This window comes from Brachycentrus maculatus, unplaced genomic scaffold (genome assembly GCF_059751285.1).
Source record: "Brachycentrus maculatus isolate JH-2025_06_01 unplaced genomic scaffold, ASM5975128v1 h1tg000116l, whole genome shotgun sequence".
NCBI lineage: Eukaryota > Metazoa > Arthropoda > Insecta > Trichoptera > Brachycentridae > Brachycentrus > Brachycentrus maculatus.
The window spans coordinates 872728-900379 of NW_028280869.1; the positions used below are offsets into that span (position 1 = coordinate 872728).

Consider the following 27652-nt stretch of genomic DNA (forward strand, 5'->3'; position numbering starts at 1 on the left):
TAAAAAAATAACCTTGTTTTATTTTTATAACCATGGCTTATTTCATTATTTCAGTTTCATATATTTTTTTTATTTATTAAAAAAAATTTACATTAATGTAGGCACCAGTGTATTATTTAGAATTACGTATTTTGGGACCATATAAAAGAAAAACAGTTAAATTTTTGAACTAACTGAGAGTAACATACAGTGGTGCTACATTAAATAGTGTCGGGTTTTTGGCCCCCATATTTTAATTTTGGAATGTATTTTTTAATAATAAAATGTCAAAACCTAAGAATACAGTATTTTGTTGGTAAAAGTATCTCCTTGTTATAGATCCTAGATCTGTTTTTTTTTCTAGAATGTTTTGCTCCTGGGATACTGACTTCCAACTATCCTTCCATCTTTATGGTGGTGTTCCGGGGAGACGATGCCCTAGTGGCATTTCGTAATAATAATATAGTATCGGCATGTGACGGACCTAAATGAAAATAGAGTTAGTGATGCCTTGTCGATGCACCCGGAGGAATACAATTTTTGTTGCTAAATTTAACATTTTTAGAGCTTTTACAAGGGGGAAATCAGGTTAACAATGTGAAATTTTAGATTCATATTTTTATTACATAAAATCAACGGGGGCAGGCTCCATTTGAAAAAAGTGTCGGTAAAATATAATCAAAAGTAAATAAGACAAGAACAAGGTAAATAATTTAAGTATTTTAAAAAATTAATGTTTTTAAGCATAAAAGATAGTCGGCTGAACAAAAAGATGACGAAAAGTAAAATTTTATCACAGTAAGAAGTAAATACAATGGATCTTTACTGAATCGAATGTTATGGTGACTTCATATTTTAAAAACTAAATGAGAGCCACCGTCCTTCACCTATCACAAGATCCGTCCAAGGGACACATTTATTAAAATACACAGAGCTTATCACTGTTCAAAAAAGTGTAAGTAAATCATAAAAAAAATATGCGATGTTTTCAATATTCGTGTTTTAAAAAAATACATTCATATTTATGCAATCCATTTTTAGTTAAGCTTTACCCATCAAAACATACTGGGGGTTAAAAAGGTGATGTAACTACATTTGAAGATTATATTGATAGACCCCGTTAAATGAAAAAAAATCACCAGACGAAAGAGAGAATTTCTAGTAAATGGACAACACATTCCGTGGTATATATATTATTTTATACTAACCCCGATATTACAGCAATTAAGAACTATGTATTAATTTTAAATCAAACACAGATTTTTTGAGTCTACTAAGTTGTATTTTATTAACAAAAACACATAAAAAATTATACTGTGACAATTGTTTCGCCTTGTTAGGGCATTATCAAACTAATTTGAAGATCAAATGGACTACGGTCCTTATGTAGCTATACAATTCTAAGTGACAGTTTTAACACGTGCAGCAATAATTTATGGGAGACAACAGTAGCTAATGGGGGATGTAGGTATGTACCCTTATATTTATTTTCTGGGAAAGGAAGAATTTATTGACATGGCCATATTTTAGAGAATTAATATTTTAAAGCTTAATACGATTGTTGGTAATATTATTTTTAAGAATTTATATAAGTATGTAGATATACTTAATTATGTATGTAGATATAATTATTACTAGACATGGCAATTTTAATTTTCATTTTAAGAAAGAATTTATATATGTAGATATAATTATTAGTTTATCAATAACATGCTTGCATGATGCGTTATTGATATAATTATATCTACATATATAAATTCTTTCTTAAAATGAAAATGAAAATTGCCATGTCTAGTAATAATTATACCTACATACATAATTAATTATATCTACATACTTATATAAATTCTTTCTTAAAATAAAAATAAAAATTGCCATGTCAATAAATTCTCCCTTCCCAGAAAATAAATATAAGGGTACATACCTACACCCCCCACTACCTAATGAACAAACCAACCTTATGTCTTTACTACTGCTAAACATATTTAAATATACTATTACTGTACATCATCTCTCTCTATGTAAACGCTTGCATGATGCGTTATTGATAAACTAATAATTACATCTACATATATAAATTCTTAATAATATTACCAACAATCGTATTAAGCTTTAAAATATTAATTCTCTAAAATATGGCCATGTCAATAAATTTTTCCTTTCCCAGAAAATAAATATAAGGGTACATACCTACATCCCCCATTAGCTACTGTTGTCTCCCATAAATTATTGCTGCACGTGTTAAAACTGTCACTTAGAATTGTATAGCTACATAAGGACCGTAGTCTATTTGATCTTCACATTCGTTTGATAATGCCCTAACAAGGCGAAACAATTGTCACAATAATTTTTTTATGTATTTTTGTTAATAAAATACAACTTAGTAGACTCAAAAAATCTGTGTTTGATTTAAAATGAATACATAAATTAAAATGGAGTTCTACAAATTAAACGCCAAATCAATAAATAAATTAATTAAGAACTACTCTCTAAGTTCACTCATTTTTCTCTATGGATATTGTATTTATTGTCTATGAGTCTGCTGTCAATTATCAGTCAGTTTGTGGTTAGTTTGCTTTGCAAAAATTAAGTTTGGTAAACGGTGGTTATATTTGTATGAAATGTCATTTCTTTCCAAAGATGAATATAGAAGTGCGCTTTCCAACGCTAAAAAAAAGTTATTGGACGATGTCCGTTGTATTTTTATCGTTATTATTATACACACGTTTTATAAAATAAGCATATTTTTATTTTAATCTTCGTTTTAGGACGAGCTTATAAGTAAAAGTAAACACCAACTTAAATACTCTAACGATAACGAAGATGACAAAGAATTTAGTGCTTCTAAAAGCAAGAAGATGAAGAAAAATAAGAAACACAAGAAAAAGAAGTCGAAAAAAAAACTCAGAAGTCGCTCTTCCTCAAGGGTATAAAATAAAGACTTATTTACGAAACTACGGATTTATTATACGTATATTTTTGTTATGAAAATAATATTTTAAAAAATAATACATAAAATACAAAGATGTTTTTGAGACTGATGAAACCGGTTATGGTCAACAAAACTAAGCTGCTATTTGATTTACAATCTTTCGAAATAATTGCACGCTTTGATAAAGTTTCTATAGCAACATTCAAATCTTTACAAGGTATAAATAGATAATTTCTTGAATTAAAAAACCCACATTCGTAATCACAAAGTAAACTACTCACATCGCCCAAGGTCTGGGTATTGCTCCCTGCCTGTGCATATCTGTCAGATAAAGTGCGTTGCAACACCATATTGCGAATGTGGACAAGATATAGGGGATGCAAACCATAGATACCGTAGTATCCACCCTTCTTTCTGAACCTAATTCTAGAATTGCAGTCATAATTTCTAAAATGCTAAACGCATTTAAACTATGATTTTTTTAATGATTGTTATTATTATTTTTTGTATTCTCTCACTGGGTGACAACAAAAAAAAGACCACTCGCATAAAATAGTCATGGTCAAAACTTAAATGGCTTTCTAATTCCAATGGGAATAACACAACTTAAATATAATTTGGTGTTGCAATTGTTCAATTTGGTTGTAGTTCCGATTTATTTGATTCCAAATTCTTTGTTGAATATAAATTCTCAGTCAAATAATTTTAATTTAACATAAAATATTACAAACTTCCCCCGAGAACTAATTTGATTATTGTTTAATTATAGTCTTCTAGTAGCTCTGAAGAAAGCGATGCGTGGGTAGAAAAAGTTACGAAATCTGATGACCCTAAAGGAAAGGACAGTACAGATGAAAAACCTAAAGTAAATGATAGAGAAGATTGGATGAATATGACGGGTATTTTCTCAACTTACACCCGAAAAGATTTAAAAGCAAATGAACCTAAAAAGAAGGTCAAAGGGCAAATTGATGACTATGATCCTTCAAAGTGCAGCCGAGAACTTAATCCTTACTGGAAAAATGGCGGTACTGGACTTCCACCAGAGAATTCAACAAAACAAAAACATGACTCCTCATATTCCTCAGCTAGTAGGTATTCGGATAGAGACGCTTCGAGTAGCTCAGGTTCGCAGTTCAAGAGACCCAATTATGATGACGATGATGACAGAAATGACAGACGGCGTGACACAGATAGGCGACATGACTCAGATAGGCGACGTGACTCGGATAGGCGACATGACTCGGATAGGCGACATGAATCGGATAGGCGACATGACTCGGATAGGCGACATGACTCGGATAGGCGACATGACTCAGATAGACGCCGTGACAGAGATGCATGGGATCATAGCAGCAGCCATTATCATGAACCCAAAAGGAGTTGGAGAAAAAATACAGAAATTAGACAGCAAAATGCTCGAGAAAAATCTCCTTCACCCTGTCAACAAGAAAATGAAGATCGCAGAAGAGAAAAACAACAATCTCCTACATATAATCATGAAAAAGGAAGGTCGCACTCTCCCGAAGAGATGGAAAATGAACAAGAGGTATCCGATTACTTGAGTGATCAAGAAATGAACGCATTAGGTGCGAGAATTGTCAAAGCCGAAATATTGGGAAATACAAAGCTGATTGCCGATCTGAACGCAAAACTTGAAGCGGCGCGAAGGTATAAGAAGCTGCATCCCGAAGGACCTCCCCCTGAAGCTGTTATGCTGACAATGACCGATGCAAAGGGGAATACGAGACCCTTGTCCAAGCCCCACCAGGCCGGAGATCCCAGGAGTAAGGGAGGGAAGAAGAAAGCTATAACTCATTCGGATGGTGAGAGAATGAAATTCTTTGCAGATGATGATAAATACTCTCTGAAAGAAATGGTAAGTTAATCACAATCATTATTAAAGTATTCGGCTTTGGTGTTTCGTGTTGCAAGAGATTCTTGGTTCGATTCCCAACTAAGCTCACATCCAGATTCAACTTCAAACCTAAATAGGTTTTAAGTCGAATCTTGTAAAAATTGCATTTTGTTTTACTTGTAATACTTGAGTCGAATCAGGGTAGTGTTAATGTCTCAGACTTTGACTCAGATTTCTCTTTTTAATAACTGGCCACTCGGACCTACGAAAATAGAAAAATTAAATTAAAATATTTTTGGTATGTGTGATAAGAATGCAGGTAAATTGCAATATGCAAAACACATTGTAATATGCTTAATGTTAATCTTGGTTGAAAGGAACCCGGAATCTCATGTGCAGTAGTGAAACACAAAACTAACATATATTCAGGAAAATGTCTAATCTGAAGCCAGGGGTACAATATGTAAATTGAATTAAATGAAATATTTCTTTTGCTTAATGGGTTTTTTTAGTGCATTGCCTTCTTTTGCAGTTTCAAAAAGAAAAGTTTGGTGATCCGAATGAAGATGAGAAGGAATTTTCTGAGATTGTTTCGAAGCACACAAATCCTAATGATGATTTGGAAGATATTTTCGCTGAGAAGATATCGAAAAACAAGTCTGATGCCAAAACACAAGAACATAATCTCAAGAAAGCCATTTCTCAGCACAAGACCACTCAGCGCTCGCTAGCGTCCTGTGAATACTGTGTGGACTCTGACAAAATGATAAAGCACATGATGGTTAGCCTGGGAAGTAAGGCATATGTCGCTCTTCCAACTAGGAAGTCACTAACGGAAGGACATTGCTATATTTCTACTATCGGACATGTCCCCTGCTCCACTATGGTGGATGAGGATGTGTGGGCGGAGATTATGGTGAGTTTAATTATATATCCTAACAAGTTGCACTCCACGCATCAGAAACACACTTTTCCTACAGTGTGCATTCAAATGATCGCTGTCCCATTAGATGAAACGAATCTCTATCCACGGAGGGAGAATCATTCCACAGTTGGATCATGTGAACGTAGCCACAAAGAGCAATCAAATGCAGCAATCGCCTGCAAAAATAGTGGATATGCATATTAGGCTTAGGTGATATTTTGTATAAAATAATTGTATATGCTATGACTAGTTCGGGAATGAGTAGTCCAAAACTGATCCCAAAGACGGCGGGAAAATAAATAAAACAAGTAAACAGGTCAGGTTTTAGTCCTGTGGTTAGTGTCGCAGACTGTGACTCATAGTCTTTGGGTTTTAACCCATTCTACTAAAAGTTATAACCTATTTTTAATAACACATTGCTGACATCTAAAAAATAGGATGAAATTGTAATATTTGTGCATATAATAAACACATAAATATTTTGTGTTTTAGTTCATTTCCGTTTACGAGTTGTAGATAAATATGTATGTGTCAGCAGTTATGAAGTGAGACTGCCTATAATGATTATCTAATTTTAAAATTAAACAGTTACTTGGTAAAAATACCACTAATTATTGAACTATGTACATATGATTCAATGCACGCAGCATCATTATCAAACACCATATTTTAAACTTAGCCTAAATTTAAGAGTTGTACTCTCAGAACGTTGAAGGACGAGGAAAGGTTTTCTAATTTTTAATATTTCTCTATTTCCAGTCATACCGGAGAGCATTAACGAGTATGTGTGATTCTCGTGATGAGGACGTAGTATTCTTCGAAACAGCTGTTTATTTCCACAAGTATCCTCATATTGTAATCCATTGTGTACCACTACCTCGAGATGTGGGTGATACGGCTCCCATTTACTTCAAGAAAGCTCTATTAGAGTGTGAAGCGGAGTGGTCCAATAATAAGAAAGTTGTGGATTTGCGAGGGAAAGATGTACGGAGAGGTGTTCCTAAAGGACTGCCGTATTTCTGGATTGATTTTGGAATGGATCCAGGATTCGCTCACGTTATTGAAGACCAGCAACTTTTTCCAATTAATTTTGCTCAGGTAAGGATAATATTAACTGCTATTAGTCATTTCATTTAACAAATTAGAAAAGAAAATCCTTGTATTCATTTGAACTATTAAATAGTGATTGCAAAAACTATTTCTATTTAAAGTCTAGTTTTCTAGTTTTCTATCTCGGTAAGTGGTACTTTAACATTACTAACATTTTTGTAAAGAAAAAAGTAAAAATTACTAAGCACAAAGTAAATGTTATAAGTATTAATAATGTAATTTAACCTTATACATATAATATCACTCTGTTCTTGTACCTGAAGCGCAGGATTAATTACCTTTGCTTTATGTAAATACAAATTAATAAAACACTTTGTTCATATGATGCAGTGCCCTATGCACCACCGGTGCTGATAAGGGTTAATAAAATAGTATTAATTTTTTAACATAAAAGTGGAGAGCTTATTGTCTCATTATTTTCTTTATTTTCTAATAAATTTGTCTTGTAACTAAAATTTTTATAAAAATCAGTTCATTGTTTTTTACCAGTAATAATAAAACAAGTTGTATTATTTATTTCTGGTACTTCAGTGTTTTTTTTTACTGCATAAATGTTTATTTATACTTTAAGGAAATAATTGGAGGGATGCTGGACCTTGATCACAGCTTGTGGAGAAAACCGCAGAAAGAAAACTTTGATGCACAAAGGAAAAAAGTTTTACAATTCACTACTGAATGGAAAAAGTTTGATCCTGTGGCTTCTTCCAATGCATCAAGTTCTGAATAATAATATATAAGTTGCATTTTAACGTGTTTTAAATTTTTTTTATTATAAAAACTTTTTTTGTGGTATCAATCGGATTACTTGTATTTCAATATACCAATAAATGGATAGATTAAAATAATGTACTAATTATTATAGTCAGTACAAAAACTTTCACATGTATAAACAATTTTGGGTACAAGAAATAAAACATCTATATAAATAACGTTTTCCGCCTTAATTTATTTGACCAGTGATCAGGTTTTATCATTACCGACATTGTCAAATTGATGTGTCACAAACAGTCTGATGATGTTGGTAACGACGAAACCCGGTTGCTGGTTGAATAAATGAAAGTAAAAAAAGTTAATGGGTGGATTTTTTATTTCTTACATAAAATGTACTTTAACAAAGAAATGTCAGTAAAAAAAACATGAACTTTTGTTATTTAATATTTAATACAAAATAAATAATAAAAAAATTACCACATACTGTATTTTATTTTCGAATTTCCTGCTGGAGCAAATTCAAACAGTGATCCCACTACTTCACCAACTGCACTGGTTACGCTTTCCCGAAAGGGTAGAGTATAAACTCTGTCTAGTCATATCTAAATCAATACATAATTTGGCTCCAGAGTATCTAAAAGAGCTGTTTATTCCAGACGAATTGGTTGATAGACGTCTCACGCTTTTATCGGTCACAACTGCAATCGGCAAAGTGATCTTACCAGATCGCAACCACCGCACTAAAATTGGCAAGCGTGCCATTGCTGTTGCGGGACTGATAAAGTGAAATGCTATTCCACCAGTAGTTAGAAATAGTAAGAGTGAGATTATCTTTAGAAAAAAAACAACATTTGTTTTCTAAATCAAATGATTAATTAAAGGAAATTCACTATCTTCTTTTCCCAAATTCATTTACAGTGAAGCGCCCTTGAGGTAGTATTTTACAAAAATGACGCTATATAAATTATCCAAATTTATTATTATTATTACTGTCATAGAGATTCTTCTCTTCTTTCCGTGTTCGCTCCCTAGGTGGAGCATATGGCCAACACGAGACGTCTCCAAGTCACTCTGTCACGCACCATCTCCTTGGCTTCCTCCCAGGTCAGTCCGGCGTCTCGAAGTTCCGCTGAGTATAGTCGGTGAATGGTCTTCAGCGGCCTTCCTGGGCGCCGGAATCCTCGGGGTTGGAAGAAGAGACACGAGGGGTTGATGCACTCAGGTGACATTCTAAGGACGTGTCCCAACCACGTCCACCTTCTCCTCTTTAGGACTACCAGTATGAGGGGCTGTTGAGTTCTCCTCACATCGTCATTCCTGACGAAGTTATACCACTTTATACCCAGTATTCGCCTCAGGCACCTATCCTCAAAACTTGGTAGTTTTTTGCTTTGAGCTTTGGTGAGGTGCCACGACTCACATCCGTACAGCAACACTGTTAGGATGCAGGCGTTAAAGAGACGACACTTGGTTTTTGCCGAGTAAAGCAGTGAGTCCCAGACATTGCGCATTTTATTGAATATGGCTCCTGCCATTCCGAGCCGTACGTTCAGTTCCTTCTGGATACTACCATCCTCCACCATGAGTGTTCCAAGGTATCTGAAGGTGTCGACTCGAACAAGCGCTCGACACTCACAAGTAAGATGTTGATCTTGCTGAGGTTGCACATGACATTGGTCTTTTTGGCATTCACTCTTAGGCCTAACCGATAGAGATAGTTTATTTTAAACAATTTAATTTTTACAAATTTATTTTTCTATTCTTTGACAAACAACTATTTATTTTATTAAAATTAAACACTTAAATATACCATTTTAATGAGTTTTATTTATACATACGACTAGTTTCGAAAACGACAGATGTTTTCATCTTCTGGTACAAATTAAAACTTAATAATCATGTCATTCCACAAAGTTAATGCCGAATCAATAAATAATATAACTATTTATTTAGTTACTCGGCTGATAAAATTAAAGTTTATGTCAAATATAGTTTTGGAGATGACTACAGGCGCCAAGATCGTATAGTCAAACGATCATGTAGACTCGATAAACGCCGTCATCTCGATTCTCTTATTGTAATGGCGGAACATGCTGCCCAAGGAAATGACACGCGGAAATTATTCCAAGTAACAAGAAAGATCTGCGGAAAGAATTCGATAACTCCTGGAGCTGTGAAAAACACAAATGGAGTTATCGAATCTGATGCGGATCGTATAAAGGAAATATGGCGTGATCATTTTCACAGGGTCTTGAATCGCCCTCCTCCACTAATCATCCTCGATATTCCCACGGAGGCTGCGTCAAGCATTCCGCGGGCGGTCACCATACCTGATGGTCCACCGACACAGGCAGAAATTATAGCTGCCGTGTCGAAATTGAAAAATGGGACTGCCCCTGGTGTTGATGGTATCCACCCGGAATTCTTGAAATGCAGCGTTACTGGCATTATTGGCCCTTTACACCAATTAATGTCCAGTGTGTGGGAAGAAGAGCGATGCCCTAGAGACTGGGTAAATGGGGAGATTACCGTGTTACATAAGAAGGGTGATCCACTCAACTGTGACAACTACCGCGGCATTACGCTACTCAGCGTACCCGGGAAGGTGCTTGCCCACGTAATCTTGCAAAGAATCCGAGCCCCCATTATGCAGGTGCTCAGAGAAAACCAGGCAGGGTGCGGATCAAATCCATAATATTCGCCACATTCTACAGCAGAGCCAGGAATTTAACAGTTCTCTGGCAATGTGTTTTGTAGACTATGAGAAAGCGTTTGATAGTCCGCACAGGCCCACACTCTAGAAAATACTGGAAGCTTATGGGGTGCCTGCGAAATTAGTGGAGCTAATTAAGTCCCTTCACCTCAATAGTGAATGCCGTATGAGAGTTGACGATGTTGTCACGGATTGGTTTGGGGTCTCTACCGGAGTCAGACAAGGCTGCGTCCTTGCACCGTTTCTCTGCATCATCCTCATGGATTTCATTCTTCGAAAGTCATTACCATCTGACCGAGGTATATCTATCTCCCCCTCCCGGAAACTCTGCGACCTAGAGTACGCAGATGATGCTGTTTTAATTGATGAGTCGAGGGTTTTCAATTAATCGTCGACAGGGTAAATAGGTACTCTACGCACATGGGGCTTACAATAAATGTTGTAAAAACCCATGTGTTGTGCAACAGCTCATGCCTAGATGCCCAACAACCCTTGATGTTGAGTAACCAGCGCATCGAAAGGGTCGAGAGTTTCAAGTACTTGGGAGTGTACGCGACTGAAAATGGCAGCCTTCAAAAGGAACTAGGAGTGCGATTAGGACTCGCTGGGTCCGCAAATGCGGACCCAGCGAGTTAAATAACAGTATGAAGGCTGTCTGGAGATCGGATTTATACTCGGTGAAAACCAAATGCCGCCTATACAATGCCTGCATTGCTCCTGTTCTCTTATACGGCTGTAAAACATGGCACCTTACAAGGGCCCAGAGCAGCCGTGTACTAAGCTTTGAGAATAGGTGTTTGCGGAGAATCTTAGGCGTGCGGTGGTTTGACTTTGTGAGGAATGAAGAGATAAGGCGTAGGACGCAGCAAATCTTGGTCACAACTGTCGTCAAGAAAAGACGATTCAGTTGGCTTGGCCATGTACTCCGCATGCCTCCTGAGAGCCTTAATCAAGCTTGCCTCTTTTACAAGGCATCAGGTTCGCGCCGCCCAGGACGACCACTGCTGACAATTCATCGGCAGTTCTCGTCAAAACTTCGGGACGCGGATCTGACTTGGGAGGATGCAAGGGAGCTGGCAGCCGACAGAAAAGCCTGGAGACAGTTTGTGGACTCCATATGCTCCACCTAGGGAGCGGATATGGTTATATTATTTATTATTATAGTTTTAAATGTATCATACAGATATAAATCTTCTCATAGAGTGCAGGCAGAAGCAAATATTCTTTCTACTCGCACTACAATTGAAAATAATTTTGGGTAAAAATGTAGGGGGATCAGTAGAGCGCAACACAGTGTGGAAACTCCGTTTTTGTTGCCTGCTCACCCTGTAGATACATTTCTGCGAAATGTCACTGGATGATATAAATACCATATATTTTGATTTTTTTTCAGTTTTGAAATAAGAGAAAAAAAATTGCAAACTTCTGAGAATACAATATTTTCCCAAATTAGATGCCCACCACAAAGTGAATTTATTAAATGAAAGTAAGAAAAACATTCGTGATTCGAGAATAATTGCGATTTTATTCCCAGGAAAGTATGATAATAGACATAAAAAATATTGATGCGTGAGAAAATTCATAGCCATTGTGATAGGATAAATGTAAACTTGTTCAATTTTATGTAAAGAACAGTGTCAATAACACGCGGAAGTTTATAATAGTAAAAATGTTTATGTTTTTTAAAATTCATTCAAAGAAAAAGGCAAGGGAAATTTATGAGCGTGTTTATATTTTTGGTAGGTATCATTAAGCATTAAATTTATTTACTTTGTTAAATCAATATAATATACATATTTTTACGGTACGTCGACGTAACTAAGTAAATAGCAACCGATTTTTACTATTTAATGGATAGGAAATGATCTGGCAGGCCGAGTTTTCTTATAGAAATAATATAGACCGCAAGCTTGAAATATATAAATCGTTACATTTCCCATAAGATTCTACTAAAAAAAAGAGATAGCGCTCTACAAAATACGTCCCATCTTTTTTTAACATCATCGTTAAACAAACTCTTAATAATTTGTCTCTTTCTATCTTCATTAAAAATTGTTTAGAGACAAAGAAAAATATATTTCCACCTAAACTAACGAATTCCATACGAAGCTTGCATTACCTGAAGTTTTCTCGTTTCCTAGTCTTGTTTACCTCTGTTACTACTGTAGTATGTAGGGTAATCTGCTCAACGAAGGGATATTGTATACGATGGCTTCAACAATGAACCATTGTACTAGGTGGATACAACAATGAACCATTGTACGTATGTTATTTTTAAAGCCGTAAGAATAGTAAAAGGAGTTTTATTTTGCTTACACCGGCTATAAACGCAGTCCGCTCTGATGAGGTAATTTGTAGTTCGAATCATTCGCTAGTCGAATAAAAAATTTATGCTAGATTTTGAGCTAGGAGACAGACAAGGTGAGTAAGATTCAATACTCTCTATTGATTTGAGGATAAGACATCGATTAACCTACAACCTTCTGAGACTAGGCTGCCTACGTAGTCTATGTACTGAAAACGTAGTCTGATAGGTAGTTACCCTCCCATTTTAACTTAGTGTTTAAAGAAAAGTATTGTCACGGTGTAAGTTTATCTCGATACTTAAATCGGACTAAAACAAAATACGCTAGTATTTAATTAATATCCATCACGCGTCGCATGCGATTAATTCATCGAATCCCAATACAAAAGACGAAACAGTAACGAAAACGTTTAATAAATAAAGGATTTCTTATAATTTCTATAATCTTTGGTTGTGAGAAAACCAGGTCATGTTAAAAGTTTACGTAACGTATGGTCATGTATGAGTAGATCTATGGATGTAAAGGAATCAAGGAGTGTATGTCAGGACAGATGTCCTGCCTACCTCAGCAGAACGCAGAACGTGCGTGATGGTAGTAGTAGTAACATGGTTCAATGTTAAGCTATCTGCCGGTAGATGGGTGGTAGGTAGGTGCCGTTCGCATACGAACTTGGCCTGCATTCCTCCGCAGGTGCACGACTTTCTCACGAGAACGCGCGACAATCGAGAACCGAATCGGTCGCCAATGTCATGTCGGTTTTTTTAGAAAAAATATTTTAAAACTTTGTGTTATGGACTTGTGCGTATTGATAAATCCGGCTTTATTTAACTTATTAACTGTGCCTTATTAAATGGTCGTTTTTTTTTAATATTTCCGATTGTTATTGTTAGTCACAAAAATATTTTTTCAAGTGCCTCAACGAAAAAGTGAACTGTCAACATGGCTACATGTTTTCGTCGGTTTGTTTATAAATTCGGCGAACTGGTGAATTGCGATACTCGACGAAGTTAAATAAACCTTGTACATCAATAAAGTAATCAGTGTTGCGAACGACCATTATGTGAAATTATATGTAAACAGTGTATTTTTACCTAAGACCTAACCTCTAATTACGACATTTCGGCTGAGTTGAGGCATTTTTAACGACGTTTTCTCCCTCTCCGAGGTAGATTAATCGAGTAAAATGTTTTCCAAGAAAAAGAAAAAGCCTTTGATTTCCCCTCCGAGTAATTTCGAGCACCGAGTTCATACGGGGTTTGATAAACGGGAGGGAAAATACGTGGGGCTTCCGCTACAATGGGCGTCCATAGTCGGCAACAATCAAGTACGTAATCGCTACTTAACTTATTAGTATTCCGACAGATTCTCGCTTCGAGAGTTTCATTTCTACATTATTTTGCGTATATGACATTGTGTAGAGTTAATTCAATTGCACCACACACTCCCACATGAATTAAGTTCAAATTCTGCTCATGTTGATGCGTTTAGTAGATATTCGTCCATGTCGAACTGTTGATATCCCTATTGCGGTAGAGCTGTCTTTATTTCTGATTTAAAAAAAAGTGTTTTACTAGATTTGTAGCAATTTTTTTAAACCCTTTATGTGCCAGGAGGTTTAGTAAGGCTGTTTCCGGCAAGCCGTAACATTTTAAGAAAAGTAAAACCTAACAATTTAAAAAATATATGTATTTAAATTTTATAAAGATTTATTAAATAACTACACTATGTGGTGTTTTAAATACGTACATACGTGTTCCATATTTTATGATTAAAATTAGTTCTTGTAAGCTCTGTCTGCTTTTGTATAAATTAATGCATTATACGGCTCTAGAGTATATAGAAAAACTGTGCATTCCAGAATAATTAGTTGGTAGACATCTTACACTTGGATCGGTTATTATAGAACAACTGCCATGGGTAAAGGGACCTTACTGGCTCTCAACCGGGTTTCTAAATTTAACCTTAGCCTTTGCTGCTACGGGCACCGTGTAATGTCATGTTTCTCCACTAGCAGTTTGAATGTGTGAGAGTGAGATGATCTGTAGAAAACAATTGCATTTGTTTGCAAAATTATTCTAAAATAAAGATAAATATAATTTTCAGATTTATATTTTACTGCACAATTAAATCATTCTGGAAGTAGTATTTATAATAATATACATAGATATAATAAGATTACGAAAGAATAAATAAGGGTGGAAAAAAATCACTAATTTGTACCAAGTAATCGGCGTTAGTTGGCTAAGTTGACTATTTTTCCCCCGATGATCTGATCATTTTATATATAATTAAATAATAGATATGTACATTTTACACTTAATGGTATGAAAGAATATCTTCCAAACAACCAATAGCTATTTGGAATGACAAGATTTGTACCTTTCATCACTATATTATTATATTATTATGTCGGGTTGTGGTTCCGTGGCTAGTGCCGCGGAATCTAGAGTCAGAGTTTCTCGGTTCGAACCCACTCTACCACAATCTGATACCTATTTCTAATAATGAGCTCCTTAGGCTTACAGAAATAGTATGAAATTGAAGTATTTTTGTAAAAAATAAAAACACAAATATTTACTTTAAAAAAATATTTATGTATAATAATAATGAGGAGGCATTGGAAATTATTGCGAGTGTTGTGTAGTCGGTTTGGGGCAGTGCCCCATAACCCCGCTGCTGGTGGCGTATTGTATACAAAATGACATAATCTTGTTTAGATCCTGAAGTCCACAAACCGGCCGCTGCCACTGGTGGACCCGTCGGAGATCACCCCCACGGAGATCCTGGACCTGAAGACCATCGTGCGCGGCGAGCACCGCTCGGAGCGCGCGCCGCCGCACGCCGCCAACCCGCCGCCCGCGCAGCCCGCCCACGCCCCGGCCGCACAGAACGGGCTGGCGCTGCCCAAGAACTCCCACGTGGCGCGGTCCAACTCCCTGCGCAGCTCTAGCCCGCCCGGCTTGAGGAGGGGGGAATATAGGTAAACCACTACTCGCTAGTGCACTAGTCTTATTATTTACAAAGCTTATTTCATGACATATGGGGTCGAAAGTAGAGCGGACACCGTAGTCACAAAAAACGTGCTTAGAGTGTCAGAAATGAAGACTAATAAGCATATCTGGCAAAAGTCTAAAAGACGGAATAAGGAACGTCAGGATAAGGGAAATATGTGTGAGATCGAAGATGTTGTTTGGCGGAGAAGGCAACGAAGGAGAATGGTATGCGCATGTGAGGAGAATGGAACCATCCAGGCTCCCTCACATTGCACTATCGGCTAACCCCAAGGTAGACAACTCCCGGGCAGACCACCAAAGAGATGGATAGGCAGCTGGGAATCGACATCGCATGAGGCTAATCCCTCTTAAAAACAGGCCGAGCAGAAGAAAAAGAATACCACCTGTTATTGCCCACCAACTTTACTTTAAATCTCTATTTCATTGCTCTTCTGTTGAAGCTGTAAGGAATTTTTGTAATGTTTTATATTATAATGGTGTATCCCAGGAGCCAGCCCAATGTGCCGCCGTCCGTGCCCGAGGAGAGCGCCCCCGGGCAGTACCCGAGCCTGCGCAGGCCCCCGCGAGACTCCCCGCACGGCGAGTGGGGCGCACACTACCAAAACAGTGCGGGCGCGCCCTCGCCGCACACACTCGGCGAGGACGCGCGCCACAAGCCGCCGCACCCGGCGCATGCGCAGACCAACCCCGCGCAATCTGCCAACGGGAATCTGCTCAGCCCGCGTAAGTCACCTATATAGAATAATGCAAAACATAATAACATACCTTTTTGTAACATAATAAAAATTATCAAAATTATTTGGTAAACAAGTTTTTATTTATTTTTTATCATTTTACTAGCTGTTTTTTTGCCAAGTGTATTTTTTAGTCTTTCAAAACTCATGTCAGCAAATTAACACATCCCTGCTTTTATCAGCTAAAGCGAGTCAAAAGGATTCGTAAAAATCTGCCAGTTAATGCTACCCGTTAATTGGTAGTATCTAAAGTTCATTCTTGTAATAGCATATGTTTACCGAACAGTAAAATGATTACACTGCATTCATTATTGCAGCATTATTTCTGGAAATTCTAATTTCGGTCGAATTAGTCCACTACTTCACCAAATGCACAGATTATATCTTTCTCAAAAACGTACAATATAAACTCTGTCTGCCTTTGTATGAATGAACACATAGTATAGCTCCAGAGTATATAAAAAAGCTGTTGGAGAAGAATTACCCGACTGACGTCTTCGCTTTAATTGGCTATTATAGAGCAGCTATGCCATGGTAATGTGATCTTACCATATGGCAAGCTGTACACTAAATTTGGCGAGCTTGCCTTTGCCGTTACAGGCCCGATGACATGGGACGCTCTTCCATGAGCAGTTAGAATAAAACCAAAAATGGATTTGTTTGCAAAATCTTTTTTATAATTTTTTTCCTTATCACAGGTTTATATTTTGCAGTTTAATTGAAATGCTCTTGAGGTAGTACTGCATAAAAATGACGTTCTTTCAGCTTTGCAATTTTTTATTATTATTGTAAACAACTCAACGTGTTGTGATAATTTGATAAGTGTATTTAATAATATGCTACAAAATTAAAACTTTCGATTGAAAACAACACTCACGATAACATTATTATTTTTTGTTGTAAATTCATAAATATTTATGGTAATATTTATTTTAAAAGTTAATACCGTAAAAATATTTATTTTACTGACCATTCTGTCCTTAGCCGAGTTGCCCTTTAACGTTATTTCAGGCATTTCCCACTCATTAAACTTTACGAAACTACTAAACGAAAATGTATCCAATTGCATGATCACTTTCAAATCATATGTGTGTTTTTTTTTTAAATAAACTTTATATTTTTACTCAATATTTGAAGTACTAAACTATATCATTTTTCATTTTATAATTTACAAAATAACTTTATTTAAAATACAATTATTTTAAATAAAGTTTTAATTATATTTTCGCCTGGCTATATCTCTTAGTGTCATCCGACAATCACATGTTCAAATTCTTGAAAGAGTAAAATAGACGAGTATTGAGATCTTGATAAATAATCACATATTTGCCTTCTTCAGCTTCTAATCCCGACTGCATTTTCCCACTAACTTGTTCCACATTTTCAAACTATTTAAAAACACCTTATGTATGTATGGAGTTACACACGGTATAAAGAGTGATGACAATGCGCTCGTTCCAGTGGACAGCCAGATGACGTCATCGCCGTACGTGCGCGGAGGAGTGGCGGCCCCCCTGCTGCCCCCGCTGCCGCCCCTGCTGCCCCCGCACCTGCCCCCGCACCAGCCCCCGCACCTGCCCCCCCACCAGCCCCCGCCGCCGCTGCCCCCCCAGGACCAGCGCAAGCCCGGCCTGCCCGCCAAGCATGAACAGAGACTGACGCATGAACAGGTGAGAAGATATGAACATGGACTGGAAAGGTATTTCTACCCGTTCGGTCGATCGATGCTTAAGGACGGGAAGGGTATTTTTCCCTTCTGCTCCGTCCTCATTTCAAAGTCAGAAAAGAAGGAATTGCATATTTAATGAATATTTTTGTACCAATTTCTTTGTTAAGGTCTTAACTATATGTACATGATTATGAAATCCCATCGCCAGTGGTTCGCAGGCGTAAAAAACAAACCGTCCGAATTGTGTTAATAATTGTTTTTATATTTTTTCATTTCTGTGGTATTTACGGCTTTATCATTCTGTTCTGTTATTAAAGTAATTTGATATTTGGTGCCACAACAGTCACACAGATCCATTACTCTATCTCTGTGAAAGTTGCACGTAACTTGATACTCGTGTATGTGTGTTATCAGTACAGTATTCTGGTTGCAACACCTTTTATCTTAGACTGGCCTCTACAAATAAACTGGCCCAGCCAGAACTTTATCTTTCCATTGTGATAATCAATATAGGTCTTTTAAAAAATCAGGGATAACATCCTCAAAATTTTACATAATGCTAGCCAATGTCAAATATCATGACATATAACTTTCTGCCTTTAGGGATATAAAATAAAGTAAAAAAGAACTATTATATATTTACTTGACCTCAAAAGTGGTGACTAACCTGGGACCTGAAAATTGCTAATTTTGAGCAGTAAACTTTTAGTATAAATTTAAAGAATGAAGTGATATTTTATTCCCTCTCTCTTCTCCGTCTTAGTCCTCATCACTGAGGGTTGTGACCCTTTTCGAAGCGATGACTCTTATCCCTTGACTGCTCTGCACATAGCGCTATAACCACCGAGGTGCGATGAATGGACTCGTTGGTGCGTATAGATGTCCGTGGAATTCGGAGCATGCGCATGCTCGGAGGCGCCTCCAACACCACATTTGGAAAGCGTCAATTTTTCTCCTTTCTGCTGCTTTTATGGTCCATTTTTCAGCAGCATAGAGAAAAATGGAGTGGACCAAACTCCTGACAAGCTTTATCTTGGTGTTGTTACTCACACAGATTTTGTGTAGCTTAGACAAAATTACCTCTCTAAGTTTTACTTATTTCATTTGGATGTGTCCTTGTGACAGTTCCGCGCGGCGTTGCAAATGGTGGTGTCCTCGGAAGACCCCCGTGCCTTGTTGGGGCGCTTCGTGAAGATCGGCGAGGGCAGTACGGGCACCGTGTGCACCGCCGTGGAGAAGGCCACGGGCCGGCGCGTGGCCGTCAAGAAGATGAACCTGCGCAAGCAACAGAGGAGAGAGCTGCTCTTCAACGAAGTGGTGAGTCTACATTCTCAATAATGCCCTTTCTTCGTAATAATCTAGCTTTGCTGAAATTGTCGGATTGTGTTTTGAAATAAAATAACAAATATATTCCAAAAACTAATGGGCAAATTTATTTTGTTTTCTGCAGATTAAAATAAAAAATAATTTACAAAAAATCTTAAACACTTATTCTTGTCTACTCTAGTAGAAGTCCTGTTATTCAGCAAAGTATACTTCAATACAAACATTGTTTTTATAGAAAACAAACTTCATTGGGTTTTGTCACAAAGATGACATCTACAGTGAGAAATTATCCGAAATTTGTAAAAAAAAGACTATGCATTTTTGTTTTTTATGTAAATTAATGCAAAAAAATGTTACCAAATAATGTCACGCTTCATGATGTTAAAAAAGTTTTTATTTAGAATTTTTAACCTTAAATTTTAAAATGAATAGATATTACCTCAAGTTTTTTTTTCATTTTTATCACTTGCCTTCGATGTTACAGAGGATATTGAATTAAATAATAACATTGTTTTTATTGGTAATTACGCTGAGCCAAGGTTGGCTCGGTAAGGTGACTTAGGGGATAGTGAGAGTTATGGCTAATGCGTGGGTGTGTGGCAGGTGATAATGCGGGACTACCACCACCCCAACATAGTGGAGATGTACGCCTCGTACCTGGTGGGAGACGAGCTGTGGGTGGTGATGGAGTTCCTGGAGGGGGGCGCGCTCACGGACATGGTGACGCACGCGCGCATGGACGAGGAGCAGATCGCCACGGTGTGCAAGCAGTGCCTCAAGGCGCTGGCATTCCTGCACTCGCAAGGCGTCATCCACCGCGACATCAAGTCCGACTCCATCCTGCTCGCTGCCGACGGCCGCGTCAAGCTCTCCGACTTTGGTTTCTGCGCCCAAGTGTCCCAGGTGACCTAACCTTACTTTACATGCTCACCCGCCAATGAAGCAATGCCAAACATTTATGTACAACAAATTATTCATGTATAGACTGAGGTAACAAACTGTTTAGCTTAATTGACAGCAGACGCGACATCCGATACGCAGGCAAGGCGAGGAGTAGAATATATTTGATGGGATATGGATGATGTACATGAAGAAGCCGGAGTGAAGGAAAATTTCCTTTCGCATACTGCTGTATGCGAAAGGAAATAAAATATAATAAATAGTAGGTAGGGAGGGTAAGAGGAGAATAGCAGCAATAATATATGGTAGATAAGGAGGGTGAGGGTGCATAAGCTACTACAGGTATGCTCAAGCGTACCCGTACCAGCTTATGTCACTCAAACATTGCTAATGAGTCCTTTAAGGGTGTAGCCCTCGAAACCTGGATATTAGAGAAAAGGAAGGTTGGGGACATATCACCCGACCTTATATATAGTGCCTCGTGAGTTATCACGCAAAGTGTCATTGGCACTTTTTAAAACCTTTTCATATTTCGACGACTGTCATCAGGACTGAAGTGGACACTGATTTGAAATGTTGTCGAGAAGTGCCAATGACACGGTGTAACAATCCTACTTAGGTGTATGCCATCAGCAGTGGGGATTATTGTAGTGGATGTTTTGGAGAAATTGTCTAAACCCACCATATCATATATGTTATGTGATGTAGGAAGTGCCAAAGAGAAAGTCCCTGGTGGGGACTCCGTACTGGATGCCCCCCGAAGTGATATCCCGCCTGCCGTACGGACCCGAGGTGGACGTCTGGTCCCTCGGAATCATGGTCATCGAGATGGTTGACGGAGAGCCGCCCTTCTTTGACGAACCTCCTCTTCAGGTATTCTTTTGCTTCGCTCTTACAATTCAGTTCAACCCCAGTAGTGACATACAAGGTATGGAAGTGGACGACTTGTTTAAAAAAAAAAAAAAGATATCAAAAATGTGCAGATTTGAAAAATATTTAAAATATTTGTTCCCTTTCATCTGATAGTTGGAAAAAAATAATTAATTTTCAACAAAATATCCGAAATTTAAAATAAAATTACGAGCAAAAAGCAACAAAAAAACATGATATTCATGAAAAAAGGTTTTTTGTAAAAAGCCTTTGTTTTTGTTATTTTGTAATTAATATTTGACTATAACTTAAAATTTGACACATTATTTAAATTTTAGCCCCTTCTTAAATGGATGAGGTTTTGCAGTATGTAGATTGCGCTTTAAAATAAGTAACAATTTTTCCATTTTCCAAAAATGTGGTAAAAATATTATAAAAAATGTAAATGCATTAGAAACCTCTAGGTTTAAATTTACATTTTAAGTTGTTGAGAATTTAAAATAAATTACAATTAGAGATGTGAAGAGTAAGTAACGTTGGATGGCAGCTTCAAGGTTCAAGGCGCTTGCCAATTTGTTCATCATTTAGTGGCTACCCTGGACCGTTGTTCGCCAGTGCTCGATACTTGCTATTAACTAGTGTTTTGTCTTTGCAGGCGATGCGTCGCATCCGCCTAATGCCGCCGCCCAAGTTGCGCAACGCGTCGCGCGCGTCTCCGCGCCTCGTCTCCTTCCTCGAGGCTGCGCTGGTCCGCGAGCCGGCGCACCGCGCGCCCGCCGCGCTGCTGCTGCAGCACGCCTTCCTGCGCCAGGCCGGCCCGCCCGCCATGCTCGTGCCGCTCATGAGGCAGCGCCGCCCGCACCCCTAACACCCCCTCCTCGCGGGAGCGCCCGTCCTGGTCTGACCCCCGCAGCCCCGCTGCCAGAATCTGCCGATGAAGTTCGCAGTCCGTACGCCAGAGTTGTGTTCCATTTTGGCAATCTTAAGTTGATCATTTAATTTATAAAAGAATCGGGAGTCTTCACAGGCAGATTTTTAAACAAATAATGTTTTTGAAAATCTCACCTAACCGACACTCGATATATCTATCAGAGTAATTTTGAACTATGCAGTAAATTTTTGGTCGTGTGCTAATGTTTCAGGGCATTGCGACGCAGTCAAAATGTTAGATGTAGTTGCATCGCTTGCTGCGCATTAGCCACGAGTGTTGCTACATACGAACATGATTCATTTCGTGTCTACTAATGAAACTATGCAGCGGAAATGTAAATATATTTATTGACATTGAATTATTTAATTCTACAAGAGTTTACACAATTATTATTGTAATAATATTTGTAATGTACTTGACAAATATCTCGTTTTGGAAATATTTCTAAATCCTTGCGGTCCCCAGAACACCAAATGTAAAAATGATTGACATAAAAATTAGTTTTTTTTACCTTTACACTTTACATATTGCACTGTTTTTTCATATTTTTCTTTTTAATTGTGTATTTTTTACCATCGCATGTCAATTTTTGAATAACAGAGAAATTTAACTATCTGTTTTTATTCAAAATTTCAACTCGACTTATTGAAAAGTACCTACGTGTCTCTACTTAGTAAAAAATAAAATTGCTATTGTAGCCACCCAAATAAAATAAACTAAAGGAAAGTAAGATATTCAGTGCGTGCGAGAATTAAGCTGGGACCACAGGCCGTCCGCATGTAGTAAACGCGGTGACTGTGAGTTGACAAACTTCTATACGCTTGTTTTGTGGGGAGCTCTTGACGGTACAGCTGCACACTGGCATCAATCATGTTTTCCGATGTTTAAATGTACTTCAAAAATAAAAAAATTTCATTGAATGTAAGAGTATCAACTTCCAATGTTTTCCTCAAACAAAATAGTAAATCAAGTAACATTCCACGTCCAGAAATAGAGCACTATTTTATTAGTAACTGGATAGTTTTTATGAGTTACTGGATATGTAACGGTCACATTAACATAAATGATTGTATTTTTCATTTTACTATACATTCCAGTAATCGAGCACTATCATTATTTTCAAATTTTTACACGCAAACATAAATTTACAAAATATGTATCCGGTTTTTCTATTAATTATATAATTTATTCTGTGTGAGTATCAAACCTAAAATTAATGTGCTTGTATGGAATGTTGATTCCTATGCGATATTAATTTTATTCCTAATCATAAATGACATTAATAAGCGAAAACAATGCGGCTAACTTCTAAATCAAATAATTTTAATATATGTATATTCATTGTTATTTTAGCATTATTTATTGACTATGTATATTACGGGTGTATTTGAGCCTAGACAACAAAATTAAATTTCTTTAGGCAAAATATAAATTGATCCAATATCATTATTTTGTAAAACCCTCACTATAAAATTTGGAACTGAATAAGGTTCAATAATAATAAAAAACAAGTGTTGAGTCTAAATTGTTTAATGATTTTTATACCATTCTTTTCAAAGTGGATTTTAAATCTCCCAGAATGGAAAAGTGAATCAATTACGTGGACCAAAAATACCTTTGATTTAACATAATTAGATGTATAATTCATTCTCTATCTTATTTTCTCTCACTACTCTATGCTTAAGACTGCTCACTGAAGTGCCTCACTTAACTATTCCATCCCGGTAATTCTAAATTATATATTAAACAAAATATAAAAAAAATATGCATATTTTTGATATAATAGTTATTATAAAATAAAATGTAAATAATCATCAATTTACTGTTAAATTTTGACAAAATTGTTTAGAAAGTACATTTTAAATGCTTTCTAGTGTTAAAATTTTAGTAACATAAAAATTAGAAGCTTGCCATAATATAAATCAGGTCAGTTTTAATATTTTTAGAAATACACACTAACAAGAAAATCACTGTAAATTAAGAAGACTTAAAAATGTATTTATTTTTGATTGAATAAGTGCGGACATACACTAGCAGTTTGATGAGTCTCATCAACTGCTTCGAGCTTTCTCAGTTAGCTACTCCGCAGTTTCCATACAAAAATCTGATTCCCCGCACACTCAACAGCATGTGTCCATTATGACTGCTCGCTGACTACTCTTATTGAAACTGCAGAGTACCCAACTACGGGAGCTTGATGCAGTTCACTCCGCGTGAAGCCGTTAGTGTACTCTCACAATTACTATGTAAAATATTAATTTATAATTCAGTTATAAAAGTTTAGCTTAGCTAGTCTAGCATTTGTATCTGTGTATTTTACGTTTTATATTGATATTGGCACTTCTTAAATGTGTGTATTTAAAAAAAAAAAAAACAGTGTGTTTACTATGTATTATTTTCACATTTGCAAGATTGAATAATTTATTCTTATGTAAGATTTGAAGCCCTTATTGGGAGAATTGACTTTTGAAATTAGTGATTAAGAAAACAATATACATATATGGAGCCTTGAAGATATAAAAAGATCATTAAATATAAAAGATCCACTAGTAAAAATTAGCATATTTCACTTGTGGTCTACTTGTATTCCGAAAAGCTCTTTATTCTACATATTTTATTCATATACTGGTTGTTAGCTGCCTACCATGGATTATTTGTGATAATCCAGAAACAAAGGAGTTAGTTTAACCTTTTGATTGCAAAAACTATGTTAATATGTTTGCATGCTGGCGATACTGGCCATACAACTTTTCTACTCATCTCCATAGTGTTTTGGGTAGTGTCAATATTGGAACATACACAGACTTAGAGATTTATTAAAATAATGTATGACAAACTAAGATATGGCATGCAGAGACATCTCTCGGGATAATCGTGACATACTAAGATATGAAAATATTTGTTAAAAATTCTGACATACGCAGTTAAAAAACATATGCGGCGAAAAGGTAAATTAGCTATAGAATGCTAAAAGTCTATTGAGATTCATTAATTGAATAGTTTAAATGTCAGACTTGTTTGGTTATAAACATTTTGGTATTCCTAACTCTTTTTATTTAATTTACTAAAGTGATATTTTCAGGTCTCCATAATATGTCAGTTGCTTTGTGCCTTAAAATTGTAATCCAAAAAAGATTATAAATATATATTATACTAAGTTCAAAAGAGTACAAAGTCTAATAAAGCAAGTTACGCTGAAGGAAAAACCCTTTTTAAAGGTTATAAAATGATAAGTGTACACATTTTTACTATAATACATAATATTACATATTAACCCTTCCCAGGTTTACTATCATAAGCAACAATTTGAGTTTGTTAAATGTATCTCACTATATCTTAAGTTCAGATTAACAAAAAATTGTAATTAAATGAATTTTTTTTTTGGATGCGAAACACATTTCATAGCTTACTATAGTATACACAGAAACGCTTGATATGCGTTGGTCTAGGACCAGGTTTTCAATTTTTTAGACTAGCGCCCCTTGCTAAAATATTTCATCGATTCAGAAAACCAAATATATTACCCATTTTGCAGACCTCCGTTCTGCATTCTAGGGCTTCTAGTATCCTGTAGAAAATCCAGCGTCCATCAGGGGGCGGTATCGCCCCATTTAAGAACCTATGGTCTAGGAAGACACTTGAAAAATAAAATCAATGTACAAATATTTGTACAGTTAACGTTGTAAATATTTATATGCATGTGTTTACATTTTCAAAAGTGGTCAGTTTTTTTTACTATTTTCAAATGAAACGTTAACAAAATGAATGAGATTATCAATGCTGAAATTGGGAGATTTCTATAATATTATATTTTAACCGTGCATCGTCAAACTTCCTGAACAGATGACACAAATAATAAATAATATGATTTACTATAAGCCTTCTAAATAATTATTGGAAACGTGTATATTCTTTAAGTTTAATAATTATTTCTATTGTAATTTGTGTGTAATAAATAATTTATTAAGACATCGTTATTTCACGGATTTTAAAAGACATCATTATGTATTGTTATTTAAGAAAATGTATAAATATACTATTACTGTTGCATTTTTCCTTTAATAATAATCTTCTCCAAATAATGATATAACCATTATACTGTAAATATCATTAATAGTGGCCGATTATAACAATATTTTTGTTTGGTTTGACAATGATGACATTTCAAAGAACAAAATAAACCCCATATCTATGTTTTTCGTATTGTTAGTAATTCTATAAGCTAAGAACGAGTATCCTTGTAAGTTTTAACTTAAATTACAATCATCCTTCATTATCTATGAATCTTTCCGTGTGCAGTTTAGTTACTCTTGTTGTGAAATGATTAATTTTAAAGAAATCATGAAATTGGTTTGTCTCGTCGAATAATGTGACGCTTGATAAAGTAGTGAACAAAACTAATCAGATATGTATTTGTTTTAAATATAATTTATTAGGGTATTTAAAGGTTCACCTGATTTCATATAAATCCAAATTTTCCCGGCAAAACATTGTTAATGCCAGTTATGTAAAAATCGGTTATTATTTTTTTTGTAAATTTGTTAAAAATATGCATCTAAAAAAAAACAACTTTGGAGCACTTCAATGATCGCTTGAAAGTGTGAGATTTTTTCCATATCATTTGTATTTTTAACAGATTTGTAAAAAAATCTTAACTGGGATTTTCAATATTTTGCCATGAATGCTTTGATTCTTCCGAGGAAAAAAAAAACAAAATTGAAGAATTGTTTTGCTTTTATAGAAGTCATGTGAACCTTTTTCTATGACCTACTACTTAAGTTTTTTATCCAATAATTTCTCTGAACATTCCGAATTTTGTGGGCATATTGCGAAAACTAAGTTAAAAAAATATTATTTTGAAAAAGGTAATCCACATGTTTTTTTTTTATCTTTATGATATTTAGTTATGTCAACTTGTTCGAGTATGTTTTCGTTGTTTGCTCACAATATATCAATATCTTTCATTCCTCTTTAATTCCTAAAATGTCTTTACATTCTCACTTTTCCGTCCTCCAATTAGTTTAGTGCCAAAGTACATATTTTATTGTCCTATAAAACTTTTTGAAAATTATTCCCTTTTGAATATTTTATTTGTGTTTTCATATTGATTTAACAAAAAGTTAACATTGTGGCAGCTGTTTCATTTGACACTGGGACTGCCAAGGCGCCCACGAGTAAAATGATCTGTTTTCTCGCATAAAGTGCATTTTTTAAAAATTTCTTAATGTAATAAATATAGATATCAATATAAATCCCAATTATAAAATTTCAGTGACAGCTGTTTCATCTTGTATGTGTGTTTTAAAATTAGTTTCACGGAGTTTCTACTCAAATTCTTCATTAATCAAATTTCTCTATTTATTTATATATTTTTGCTGTTATTAGTTGCATTTTTAAGTTGTTTGTAATAATGTATTTATATGGTATAAATATACATAAAATAATAAATATGAAATTAACACATTCAACTTAATTTATGATTCACTATCCGACTATACATTTTGTATTTATAAATAAACTTGACCTGTTACCCATCCTTCCCTCACTTTATATTCGCTCGAGTGTTGTGGGATGTCCAACGGATGCCCATCTTCTTCTCCGTCTTATTCCTCATTACTGAGGGTTATTCCTCATTACTTGTGGAAGCAATCACTCTTCTCCAGTTACCCTTGAA

At 35.9% G+C, this 27652-nt stretch overlaps 2 protein-coding genes across 2 annotated transcripts; both read left to right on the forward strand.

The window, feature by feature from the left end:
- Positions 1-2510: 2510 nt before the first annotated feature.
- On the forward strand, positions 2511-7646 carry LOC148309887 (pre-mRNA splicing factor CG9213). The gene is made up of 6 exons (XM_088259341.1): positions 2511-2669; positions 2748-2906; positions 3681-4790; positions 5302-5685; positions 6454-6792; positions 7376-7646. The coding sequence occupies exons 1-6, from the start codon at positions 2601-2603 to the stop codon at positions 7529-7531; spliced, it is 2217 nt and encodes a 738-aa protein (XP_088115467.1). The 5' UTR covers positions 2511-2600; the 3' UTR covers positions 7532-7646.
- Positions 7647-13251: 5605 nt separating this feature from the next.
- On the forward strand, positions 13252-23590 carry mbt (serine/threonine-protein kinase PAK mbt). Its single transcript, XM_088259339.1, has 8 exons — positions 13252-13858; positions 15252-15514; positions 16036-16271; positions 17744-17952; positions 19077-19268; positions 19881-20180; positions 20886-21050; positions 21703-23590. The coding sequence occupies exons 1-8, from the start codon at positions 13718-13720 to the stop codon at positions 21913-21915; spliced, it is 1719 nt and encodes a 572-aa protein (XP_088115465.1). The 5' UTR covers positions 13252-13717; the 3' UTR covers positions 21916-23590.
- The last annotated feature ends 4062 nt before the right edge of the window (positions 23591-27652 follow it).